General features: G+C 43.3%; 3 protein-coding genes across 3 annotated transcripts; all 3 read right to left on the bottom strand.

The window, feature by feature from the left end:
* Nucleotides 1-5: 5 nt before the first annotated feature.
* On the bottom strand, nucleotides 6-1,467 carry LOC108028646 (putative odorant receptor 65c). Its single transcript, XM_017100571.1, has 5 exons — nucleotides 1,346-1,467; nucleotides 1,119-1,290; nucleotides 538-1,058; nucleotides 120-483; nucleotides 6-59 (listed from the first exon to the last, which is right to left on the bottom strand). Exons 1-5 carry the CDS (start codon nucleotides 1,465-1,467, stop codon nucleotides 6-8), a joined length of 1,233 nt encoding a protein of 410 aa, XP_016956060.1.
* Nucleotides 1,468-1,905: 438 nt separating this feature from the next.
* Nucleotides 1,906-3,530, bottom strand: LOC108028189 (putative odorant receptor 65b). Its single transcript, XM_017099850.2, has 5 exons — nucleotides 3,409-3,530; nucleotides 3,182-3,353; nucleotides 2,605-3,125; nucleotides 2,084-2,447; nucleotides 1,906-2,030 (listed from the first exon to the last, which is right to left on the bottom strand). The coding sequence occupies exons 1-5, from the start codon at nucleotides 3,528-3,530 to the stop codon at nucleotides 1,977-1,979; spliced, it is 1,233 nt and encodes a 410-aa protein (XP_016955339.1). The 3' UTR covers nucleotides 1,906-1,976.
* A 3,762-nt stretch (nucleotides 3,531-7,292) lies between these two features.
* On the bottom strand, nucleotides 7,293-8,766 carry LOC108028220 (odorant receptor 65a). Its single transcript, XM_017099886.1, is given in 6 exon segments — nucleotides 7,293-7,346; nucleotides 7,400-7,763; nucleotides 7,821-8,028; nucleotides 8,031-8,343; nucleotides 8,396-8,573; nucleotides 8,627-8,766. Coding segments are annotated over 6 exon segments (1,257 nt in total).
* Nucleotides 8,767-9,798: the final 1,032 nt, after the last annotated feature.

Genomic DNA, 9,798 nt, shown 5'->3' with positions numbered 1-9,798 from the left:
TAAGCTTAATCCAGGGTATTTAATAAAAATGTGAGTATTCCAAAGCACTCATTGAGTATCTGAAAAGCAGTAAAGTAGTGCATTACAAGGATGTAATTATTCATATTTAAGTTCCTTACAGCAGTGTAGTTAATAAAATTAAATGAGGGAAAGGGGCTGGCCCTCATTATAAGTGGATCCTGGGCCCGTCGAATAATGAGGCAGAGGTCTCTGTAAACTTCCTTAGATCCTTTGGTGGGATCGTAAGCCTCGTAAGCAGCCTCAGAAACTTTCAAGGAGGTCTGGGATAGCAAATCTCCAAAGAGGGACCACATGGACAGGTGCCCCAAGGCGAGGAGCATTAGGACTGCGAACTGGGCCACCACTTTGGGATCTTTTCGGGCCTCCATGGCCTCCAAAACTGATAAGGAGACCAATGAGAAGTTAACGCCCATCTGCATAATGAGGGTCCCGTGAAAAACGTCGTTTATCCGATCCAAAATCCTAATAAAGAAATAAAATACAGTTCTGGTTCTATTTTGAAAGCTTTCCACTTACTCAACAACCTTCTGATGTAACCTGACCAAGCGGTTCGTCTCCAATCTCAGCTGCTCATTGCCATCGCATCTGCGGTGCAGGCTAAGAAGTTCGAGGCACAGGACTTCGATGGCGAAGGTTATTTCCACGTAAATGGATATGGATAGGCCCTCCATGCACAAAAGCCAGGTAAGAGCATACGCTGCAAAATAGCACTGGAACAAGTAGATTATGGCGTGGGTGATGGGGTGAGTCGATCTATCGTGCCATTGAAAGGGAAAAGCCGCGTGAAAGGGAAGGTTCTGGTTCTGGACCCACATCGGTGATGTCACAAGAAGTCCGAGAAATATAACCAAGAAGAGCGCCCAGGACGTCGATACGAAGAACGCCAGCACGAAGTACCAACGTTTGCCAGATCGATAGTCTACTGCATGAGGACCCTGCTGCGCCCAAGGGTGAAACGCCTCCAGGTCGTTGACCACTTCGTCAAGAGCATCGCCATATCGAAGAAAATAAAAAATCTTAAAAGTAATATAAAAGATCTGAAATAAAGGACCTTTGTAACGTATGATATTTGTCTTCATGTGATATGTTTTTCCAACCCCTATAATGAAAGCAAGATCACGACCCATTTGAACATTGTCGCCTATCGATTCCGTTAGGCCGTACAACATTGTAGCCATAAAAACGAAGGATTTAATAGCCACCAACGTGTGCCAAAAGGATCGATAGGGCAATAGACGTTCCTCCGAGGTTGTGTACAACAACATTGCCCTGCTAACACAATTTAGTTAGATTCTAAACACAAAGAGTTCTACATTACTCTGACTTCATCTGTTCCCTCCAAAAGTACGCTGGAGAATGCCTGGACTCCAGTTGAGGATCTCGAAAAACTTTCCAGCCATCGAAATAAAATATCAGAAAGCGATCCAAGTTTTCACGTAAGTCCATTTCGAAACGCCGCTGCTACTTAAGTGATTGTGTAATGGCAATGAGAAGGAGCTATTATACCTAATTCATGGAGTACACAGAAAAAAACACAATGTCACGTTAATGTTCTTAAAATGTTTTAAAATTTCCATTAGATCTTAATTTATGAGCAAAAAGATCCTAAGAGGTAAGGTTTCTTAAAATTGCTTATCTTATATATAATTAATACGTTTACCAACATTTTTTTCTGTGTAGGTGTAAGACAAAATTATGCCCACTTAAAGCAATTACCAAGCGAGAACTTAACATATGTTTCGAGGAGTTCAATTAGCCTTCGCAAATTTGCATATAGAATTTATTCTGGTTTATTTCCTATTCAAACTTCTACTTTTCATATTTTATCGAGGGACAATGGGCTCCGAACATAAATAATAATTTCTTTTTGTTTATTTATATTATAATTTTTTTTATTTGATGTATATAATAATTCTAATTATATGAATATGTTTTTTATTCTTCTAGAGTCTAGATTAATCCAGAGTGTTTAATAAAAATGTCAGTATTCCAAAGCATTGATTGAGTATCTGAAAAATCGTTTTATATTAACATAAGAGCTTTCTTTACTTAAGGATCTTACAGCGGTGTAGTTTATTAAATTAAATGGCGGAAACGGGCTAGCTCTCATGATCAGTGGATCCTGGGCGCGTCGAATTATCAAGCAGAGAAGGCGATAATTTTCCTTGGATCCCTTGGTGGGATCATAGGCGTCGTATGCAGCCTCCGAAATTTTCAACGATGTTTGGGATAACATGTCTCCACAAAGCGACCACATGGACAGATGTCCCAAGGCGAGCAGCATTAGGACTCCGAATTGAGCCACCACTTTGGGGTCTTTTCGGGCCTCCATTGCCTCTAAAACCGATAGAGAGACCAAGGAGAAGTTAACCGCCATTTGCATTATGAGAGTCCCATGAAAAACCTCGTTGGTACGGTCCAAAATTCTGAAAATTTCATTTTTAAGTATGTAGTAGATTAGGAAAATAGATGAAAGTTTCGATTAGAAAGTCTATGTGCTATATATTTGATCCAGGATCAGGATCTTGATCGTTATATACATTGGACATATGAATATATTATGATTCTAGATTTAATGCTTACTCAACAATCTTCTGGTGGAACCTGACCAATCGAATCATCTCCAGTCTCAGCTGTTCGTTGTCATGGAATCTCCGGTGGAGGTTTCGAAGTTCGAGGCATAGAACTTCGATGGCAAAGGTTAACTCTCCGTAAATGCAAACTGAAATTCCCTCCACGCACAGCAGCCATGTTAAAGTATATGTCCCAAGAAAACTCTGAAACAAATAGATTATGGCATGTGTGACGGGGTGAGTCGATCTGTCGTGCCATTGAAAGGGGAAAGCCGCGTGAAAGGGAAGGTTCTGGTTCTGGACCCACATGGGTGATGTTATCAGGAGTACGAGAAAAATGCACAAGAAGAGCCCCCAAGACGATGATAAACAAAAGGCCATCACGAAGTACCAGCGCTTGCCAGGTCGAAAATCGACAGCACCTGGACCCTCTAGTGCCCAGGGATGCAATGCCTCCAAGTCGTTGATGACCTCATTGAGACCATCGCCGTACCAATTAAAATAAAATATTTTGAAAATAATATAAAATGCCTGGAAAGTAATGTTATTTATTTTGTCTGCTTTGAAACAGAAAAGATTTGTCTCACCCCAATGATAAAAGCCAGATCTCGACCCATTTCAACATTGTCTCCTATCGATTCCGTTAGACCGTACAACATTGAAGCAAAGAATATGACAGCTTGAATAAACACCAAAGTGTGCCAAATGAGTCGATAGGGTAACCGTCGTTCCTCGAAGGTTGTGTAAAAAAACATTGCTCTACAAACGGCATTAAAAAATATTTTAGTCTCAATTAAATTTAAAATACTCAGACTTCATCTGTTCCCTCCAATAATGAACTGAAGAGTGCTTAGACTCCAGTTGGGGATCCCTAAATATCTTCCAGCCATCGATGTAAAATATGAGAAATCTATCCAAGTTGCCACGTAAGTCCATTTCGCAACACTTCTGTCTTGCGAGTGCACCGGAAACACTCTTAGAAGTAAGTATTAAGTGGCAATGCACCGAAAAAAAGGTATGAGTTCCCATAAAACTCATAAAGGGTTACCAAAAAATTCGACACACTTCCTCACACTTATTAAACTTATAAACAATTAGTGCGTAAAGGTTCGTTGTGATCACACAACTTTAAGGCTATCTATTTTTAACCAATTCGTGGACAATATCAAAACCTATTGTAATTTTTTCCTGTTTTGTAGTAATAAGCAAAAAAAGATGGGCATTTACAGCAATTACTGGGCGAGAACTTAACATCTGCTTCGGGAAACTCTAATTGCTTTTACAAAATTTACATACTAAATAATTCTTGCATTTTTCATTATTTATTATTTCCTTCAAACCGAACCCCGCCGCCACCGTCAATAATTCTCCAGCACATAAAAATGAAAAACGATTTAATTTCGATTTCGGTGGAGATCTCGCGAAATGCGAAAAAGTGAAAGTTCGCATTGTTATAAAATGATTTTTCTCCTTCACTTTGCCACAGCGAGAGAAGCAGCATCCGCAGAGCTGGAAATATTTAGGTTGCCCGGTCAAGAAGGAATATTTATGCCATTTATGACACGAAAGGCCCTCCGAACGTGCTGTCCGCAGATTGCAGCATTTTTGCATATTTGCAGCACGAAGCGGAGCCGGCGAAACGAAATGAAATGCAGATAAAGCCGGGCTTAGTCGAGGTGACTTGAGTGGAGTGGAGTTGAGCCTTGGAGTTTCCTGAGTCTCGGGCGCAGGGCGCAGCTCGGCGCAATCGAAAGCGAAAGATTCGGGGTCCGATATGAACATATGGTCATATGGATTGGTCGCTCTTTTCACGTCCCCAGTCCGCATCCGTGGGTGGCGGCGGGTGAATGGGCATTTGCATATTGGAGCGATTGAACTGGCCCGGGCAAAAGGACAGCTGAGTGTGCGGACAAGAGACCAACAAGATCGTATGACAAAAAGTGAGATCCGTGGGGCTTTCCTCGGAGGCATCGAAAATGTCATGCGGTTTTATGACTTCATTAGCGACAGCCCCCAGAAGCCGGCAGGAATTTAATGGCCGCGCCGCTGCTGGCTTGACAAACAACAAATTTGAGGGACATTTTCGTGTCTTGATGAGAGGGAAATGAGCCCGGGAGCTGGGGAAAACTAATCAGAGAGGCGCTGACTAGCCCGACTAGCCCCAATCTGGAGGCCATGTCACGAGTCCATGGCAACGACGATGATGATGTGCATATGGGGCTGCCTAATAATGAAGTCGTGCATGGCATTTGTCCTGCTCGGTTCGAGTTCGATGATTAAGAGGCCCGGCCACCGAATCCGGACCGAATGTCTGACACCTTTTCGCTGTTTTCGCGGGAAGCGGCGCATGTCAGCAAATTGGGTGTACGGAAAGCGGCCTCCTAACTGGGTCGGTTATTCGCGCCGACTTACAATGTCACACGACTTTGGCCACTCGATAAGCATCTGCTGCTCGCAGTGGTTCGCTTGACATGAGAGGAAATGAACCGAGGTAGTCGAGATGTCATTCTTGATAGGTAAAATTCTTATTCGCATTGGGTTCCTTGGGTAACCAGTTTGAGTTGGGCTCTATTATTTTTTCAATTTAACATGTCCATGGTCCCCTCTTCCTGTTTATGTTTAAAAACAACGAGCAGCTCCTTTTATTTCCTACTAATTAATCTGTGATTAAGTTCCGTGATTTATGCTGAATGGGAAACTATATCTAGGCCAACTACGCTTGTATTTTAAGTTATAGAACCTCTTCAATACACCTTTTGAGCACTTTTGCCAAGTGTACTTGACTGCGTTTGAACCCATTTAAATCCCGCGTCGTAAGTCAGATTCATACTTCTGCGATTGTGCGACTCAGAAGTTTCACTTTGAGGGGTCTGGGCCCTCAATAACCAACTTTCCCGCCAGCCCCTTGACAAGCCCCCACAATGAGCGATATTGTGCAGAGATAATAAACCATACAAATAACCGAGCTCGTCCCGGAGCTCCCACTGACATCCCTGACTTCTGCCGACGATAATGTCGTCGTCTTGGCCCGACTCGTTGAATGTCGACAGGCGAATCATCAGCCTATCGACAGTGCACTTTTGCCTTCTAAAGTGCATCTTGTGGCAGAGCCCAGCCCCACTTCCTGCGTCCCCGGTCTGCAAATCTAACCAGCTCCTAGGCCCGGGCGCATGCATCATCATTATCGTCATCATCGTGGTTGCCAGCTGCATGCAAGCGAAAATCCAACTACTGCGCATGAATGAATCACGTCGGACTCCGAGTCCACCGCGATCGCTGTTCAGATGCAAAACTGGCAACTTCGCAACTGCATCTCTGGCCAACCGTCTAGCGAAAGTCGCGACAAAACTCTCTCAATCCGCAATCCGCAGTCTCCAATCCCCGATTCCGCGCTCCCGAACCCGAAACCGATCCCCCAGTCTTTAGCCCCATCGATGCAGTCGGTCCTGTGTAACCATAATGATGAATTAGGCTGCTGTCATGTCATGACAAAGGCGCTGCATGCAATTTAGATGGAAAACGGCCAAGAAGTTGGCTCTTTCGGGGGCCGAAGAGGCGCTGAAGGAGTAGTCCAAGTAAATAAACACAGGCAAAATGCAATAGCAATTGCTATGGCGAATATTCAAATGTAATAGGAAGTGGGTCTTAAATGAGCCACAACGAGAAAAGAAACTGCAGCCTGACAAATCGGTTGCTGTTCAACTTTGTCGCCTCACAGTGGGGCCTAGTTTTTTGTATAAAAAGAGTATAGCAAGAACATCTTACAGCTTAAAATAAATATATGATTAAGAACCTCTTCAGCCCAGCTTTTTTTAATGTCTTAAAAAGAATACTTTTGTTTTTAAGGCTAGGATATGGATAAGAAACCATAAGCTGATCGTAAGTTGAACGTTATACTTTTCGTAAATCAATTTATAGTAGATTAATAAGAATAGTTTTTATGCAAGTAAGCAGAGAAATGTTATAGGCTTTATGATCCAACAGTGAATTTCTGTTAGCCAAACTTTCTGGATCCAGTTTAAAATTTGGAGCGCTTTTCACTTTTCGTGGCCAGCACCTACAGGTTTTCACCCGTGCAGATGCAAATGTTAGTAAATGCGATATTGGAACTGGCTAAGCACGTTGGCGTTTGCTAATTAATTGGGCCTGCTTGTCGTTGGCAATTAGTCTGGCCCAGGAAGATGACATGTTATGCCATGTTGTCGTGCCAAATGAAGTTATTCGGCTCGTCCAGGCCGCAGAATGTCAGGATCGTAGCCCCACAGACCCTCAGACTCTTGGCCCCATCGCAGCGAAGGTTAATTGCCAACAATAAGATTCAATCAAGCTAATGACGGAGCAGTCAAACGCCAGCAACCGGCAGCCAGCAACCATCGCTCTGAAGGAAAACCAGCTTCCAGTTCGAGCTCCACACAATTGCAATTTATGTGCCCAATCTTCGGCCGGCCTGAACCACTCTTCGAAGTTGCAGCAAATGCAGCGGCGACCTTTTGGGGTCGCATGCATAAAATGCAGGCTCCTTGCAGAACTTTCTTCGAGTGGCCCAAAACGATCGGTTTCGTTTACAGAGTTGGGATGGATTAATAATGCTTTTATTTTCCAAGCAAGGTGCTTGAAAATCAAATATTCTTTTGTATGGGTGTTCAGAGGTCCAGTACGTTAAAAATCTAGTTAAAAACTGTAAGAAATATATATGGTCTAGTCCAATGTGTTTGTCAGCACTGTTAGAATTGAATAGCATTGCTTCATAATCTGCAAAAGAACATTTTCGAGAAAGCATTCTTGCCACTTTGCAATTTACTTACAAACATGTAGTTCTGCATGTTAAAAGGGGGAAAAGGACTGGCACTCATCATAAGCGGCTGTTGAGCTCTCTGAATAAAGAATATAAAGTGCCGATGGATGGTTTTGGATCCAACAGTCGGGTCATAAGCCTCGTAGGCAGCAAAGGCCACTTGCTCCGATTCTTCGGAAAACATATCACCGAATTTCGACCAGAAAGAGAGGTGACCCAGGGTCATCATCATTAGCACCAGATACTCGGCTGCCACTTGGGGATCCTTCCGGGCTGCCAATGCTTCGAAGAGCGACAATGAGACGAGAGCGAAGTTGACCAGCATTTGCAAGATAAAGGCTTTGTTGAATATATCGTTGCAATGTTCTGAAAGGCTGTTAGGAAATTGACAAACGTTAGACAAGTAGTTTTTAAGTTTTGCAAGAGCTTACAGGATGATCTGCTGGTGGAACTTGGCCAGTCGATGAAGCTCTGTAGTTAGCAGCTTCTCATCGCCCTGGCACAGACCCCCGAGGTTTCGCAGCTCGATAGAAAGCACCCTGAGGGAGGAAGTCAACTCGAAGAAAATGGACACACCCATGTTCTCCACCCAGCCAAGCCAAATTAGGAAATACAGCATGGTGGTGCTCTGACTTACAAGATGATGGCATGGGTAATCGGGTGCTTCGTGGGATCGTGCAGGTTAAAGGGCCAGGCGACGTGGAAGGGCAGTGTCTGTGATTTCATGAAAAAGGGCGTTGATATCTTTATCAGGATGAAAAGCACAAGAAAAGTCATCCAGATAACGATCAAGGCCATAAACAGCAGGAAGTGCATACGCTTGGTGGCCTGCACCTCCTTACTTCCCGGGCCTTTTATTGTCCTGTGATGAAAGTCCTCGAGGGTATTGACTACCATATCAACGTCATCACCATACTGAGCCAAAAACGCCAATCTAAAGCATATGAATATGCACTAAGTGCTGTAGTTAGTCAGACTGCGAAATAAACAGGCTACTTTATCGAACCGTTATTGTGAAGACTAGATCTCGTCCCAGATTGACAATATCGCCCTTGGACAGGGACTCATGGATACCATAGAAAAGGGATACTATGCTAAGGGCTAGTTGCGCCAAGATGTACGACTGCCAGGCCACATTATTGTCCAGACGCCGATGCTCCGAGCTCATGTAAAGACCCAGGGCCCTACAATATAGAAGGCTCAAATACAGGCTTTGATATACCTCTATATATCTCACCTAACTTGATCCCGAGTCCAGTAGGCGATAATGTGTTGGGATCGAGCATTGGGATCCTTGAGGACAGCCCAACCTTCAAAAAACGGTCTCACCATTCGATGCCAATTTCCCTTTATCCGTTCTCTCGGCAGCTCAGTCATCTTGCGATCCAATCCAATGCAAACTCTGGGAGTGTCGACTCACCTGGAACTGTGAACTGTTTTATACGCATACGAGGTGTGGAATTACTGAATAAATAACGAAGGAACTTATTGCTCATTACGGCAATTGCCGGCCGAGAACTTTGCAGCTGGGCAGGCCTGGGAAATGGAAAACGGGGAAATGGCGAATGGGAAAACTCATATTTGCAACTGCAATTATTGGCGAATACCCTGGTATAACGTCCACTTAAAATCATAGGAGCAGCCTTCGAGTGCCAGGCGATTATCGGGTCGGGCAGTGGCAGATTTCCTCCTCGTTGCCACTCTGCCATTGTTGGCCAATTGTTGTGCGGGGCCGAGCTTCGAATGCATTTCAGCAGTCTTCGGATTTCAGGCCGGCATCGAAAGGCAAATTTGCACACTCGTTGTGGTTCGGCAACAATGTTTGCACTTTTCTTTCGTTATCGTGCGTTCTGCCGACTTTTCCCCGCTCCATTTAAGGCAACCGAAATGCATTTTACAGTTTTACCTTTTGCAAATCTCTAACGGCCTGCCAAACGAACAAAATATTGCCTTGGCCAAATTTGGCAGCCCCAAAAACAGAAGGTGGGGGTGATGCACTCTGAGAAACCGCTCGTAATCCGAAGTATCTGTGGCTCGATCTTTGAATTACCAAGTTGAAGAAGAACACAATTCACATAAAATGTTGTAAAAGGTCGAATAAAAAGTGCTACCCCACTTCCAGAGGTTGGTAAAAAAATATATTTACCTTAATTTATTAAGAGGATACTTTGGGTTTCCCGAAATTACGTCGTGAAAACCAGGATACGAACGAAAACTCAGAAACTTTGAACTGATTCTTCACATTTTTTTCTGTTTTGGGAATAATTATTATTTATTAATTATTTTAACACTTCATGGAATATTCTTTTTCATGCATTTTTTTAAACATCCTTTTTTATCAATTTATTTTGATTAACACTATTTAGTTTCCGATGATTTTGCCACAAGTTATGTTGTTGATATGTTTGA

This window comes from Drosophila biarmipes, chromosome 3L (genome assembly GCF_025231255.1).
Source record: "Drosophila biarmipes strain raj3 chromosome 3L, RU_DBia_V1.1, whole genome shotgun sequence".
Classification (NCBI taxonomy): domain Eukaryota; kingdom Metazoa; phylum Arthropoda; class Insecta; order Diptera; family Drosophilidae; genus Drosophila; species Drosophila biarmipes.
Note: the sequence above shows the minus strand (reverse complement) of the source record. Positions and strands in the feature narration are given on the sequence as shown.

Bases quoted from the DNA above. Each gene is read 5' to 3' on its own strand.
- LOC108028646 (XM_017100571.1), bottom strand. From the start codon at position 1,467: ATGGACTTACGTGAAAACTTGGATCGCTTTCTGATATTTTATTTCGAT. The intron at 1,059-1,118 runs GTTGGAAAAACA...CCTTTATTTCAG, and splicing joins ATCTTGCTTTCATTATAGGG to ATCTTTTATATTACTTTTAA. The intron at 60-119 runs GTAAGGAACTTA...ACTGCTTTTCAG, and splicing joins ATTTTATTAACTACACTGCT to ATACTCAATGAGTGCTTTGG.
- LOC108028189 (XM_017099850.2), bottom strand. From the start codon at position 3,530: ATGGACTTACGTGGCAACTTGGATAGATTTCTCATATTTTACATCGAT. The intron at 2,448-2,604 runs GTAAGCATTAAA...TGAAATTTTCAG, and splicing joins TTCCACCAGAAGATTGTTGA to AATTTTGGACCGTACCAACG. The intron at 2,031-2,083 runs GTAAGATCCTTA...ACGATTTTTCAG, and splicing joins ATTTAATAAACTACACCGCT to ATACTCAATCAATGCTTTGG.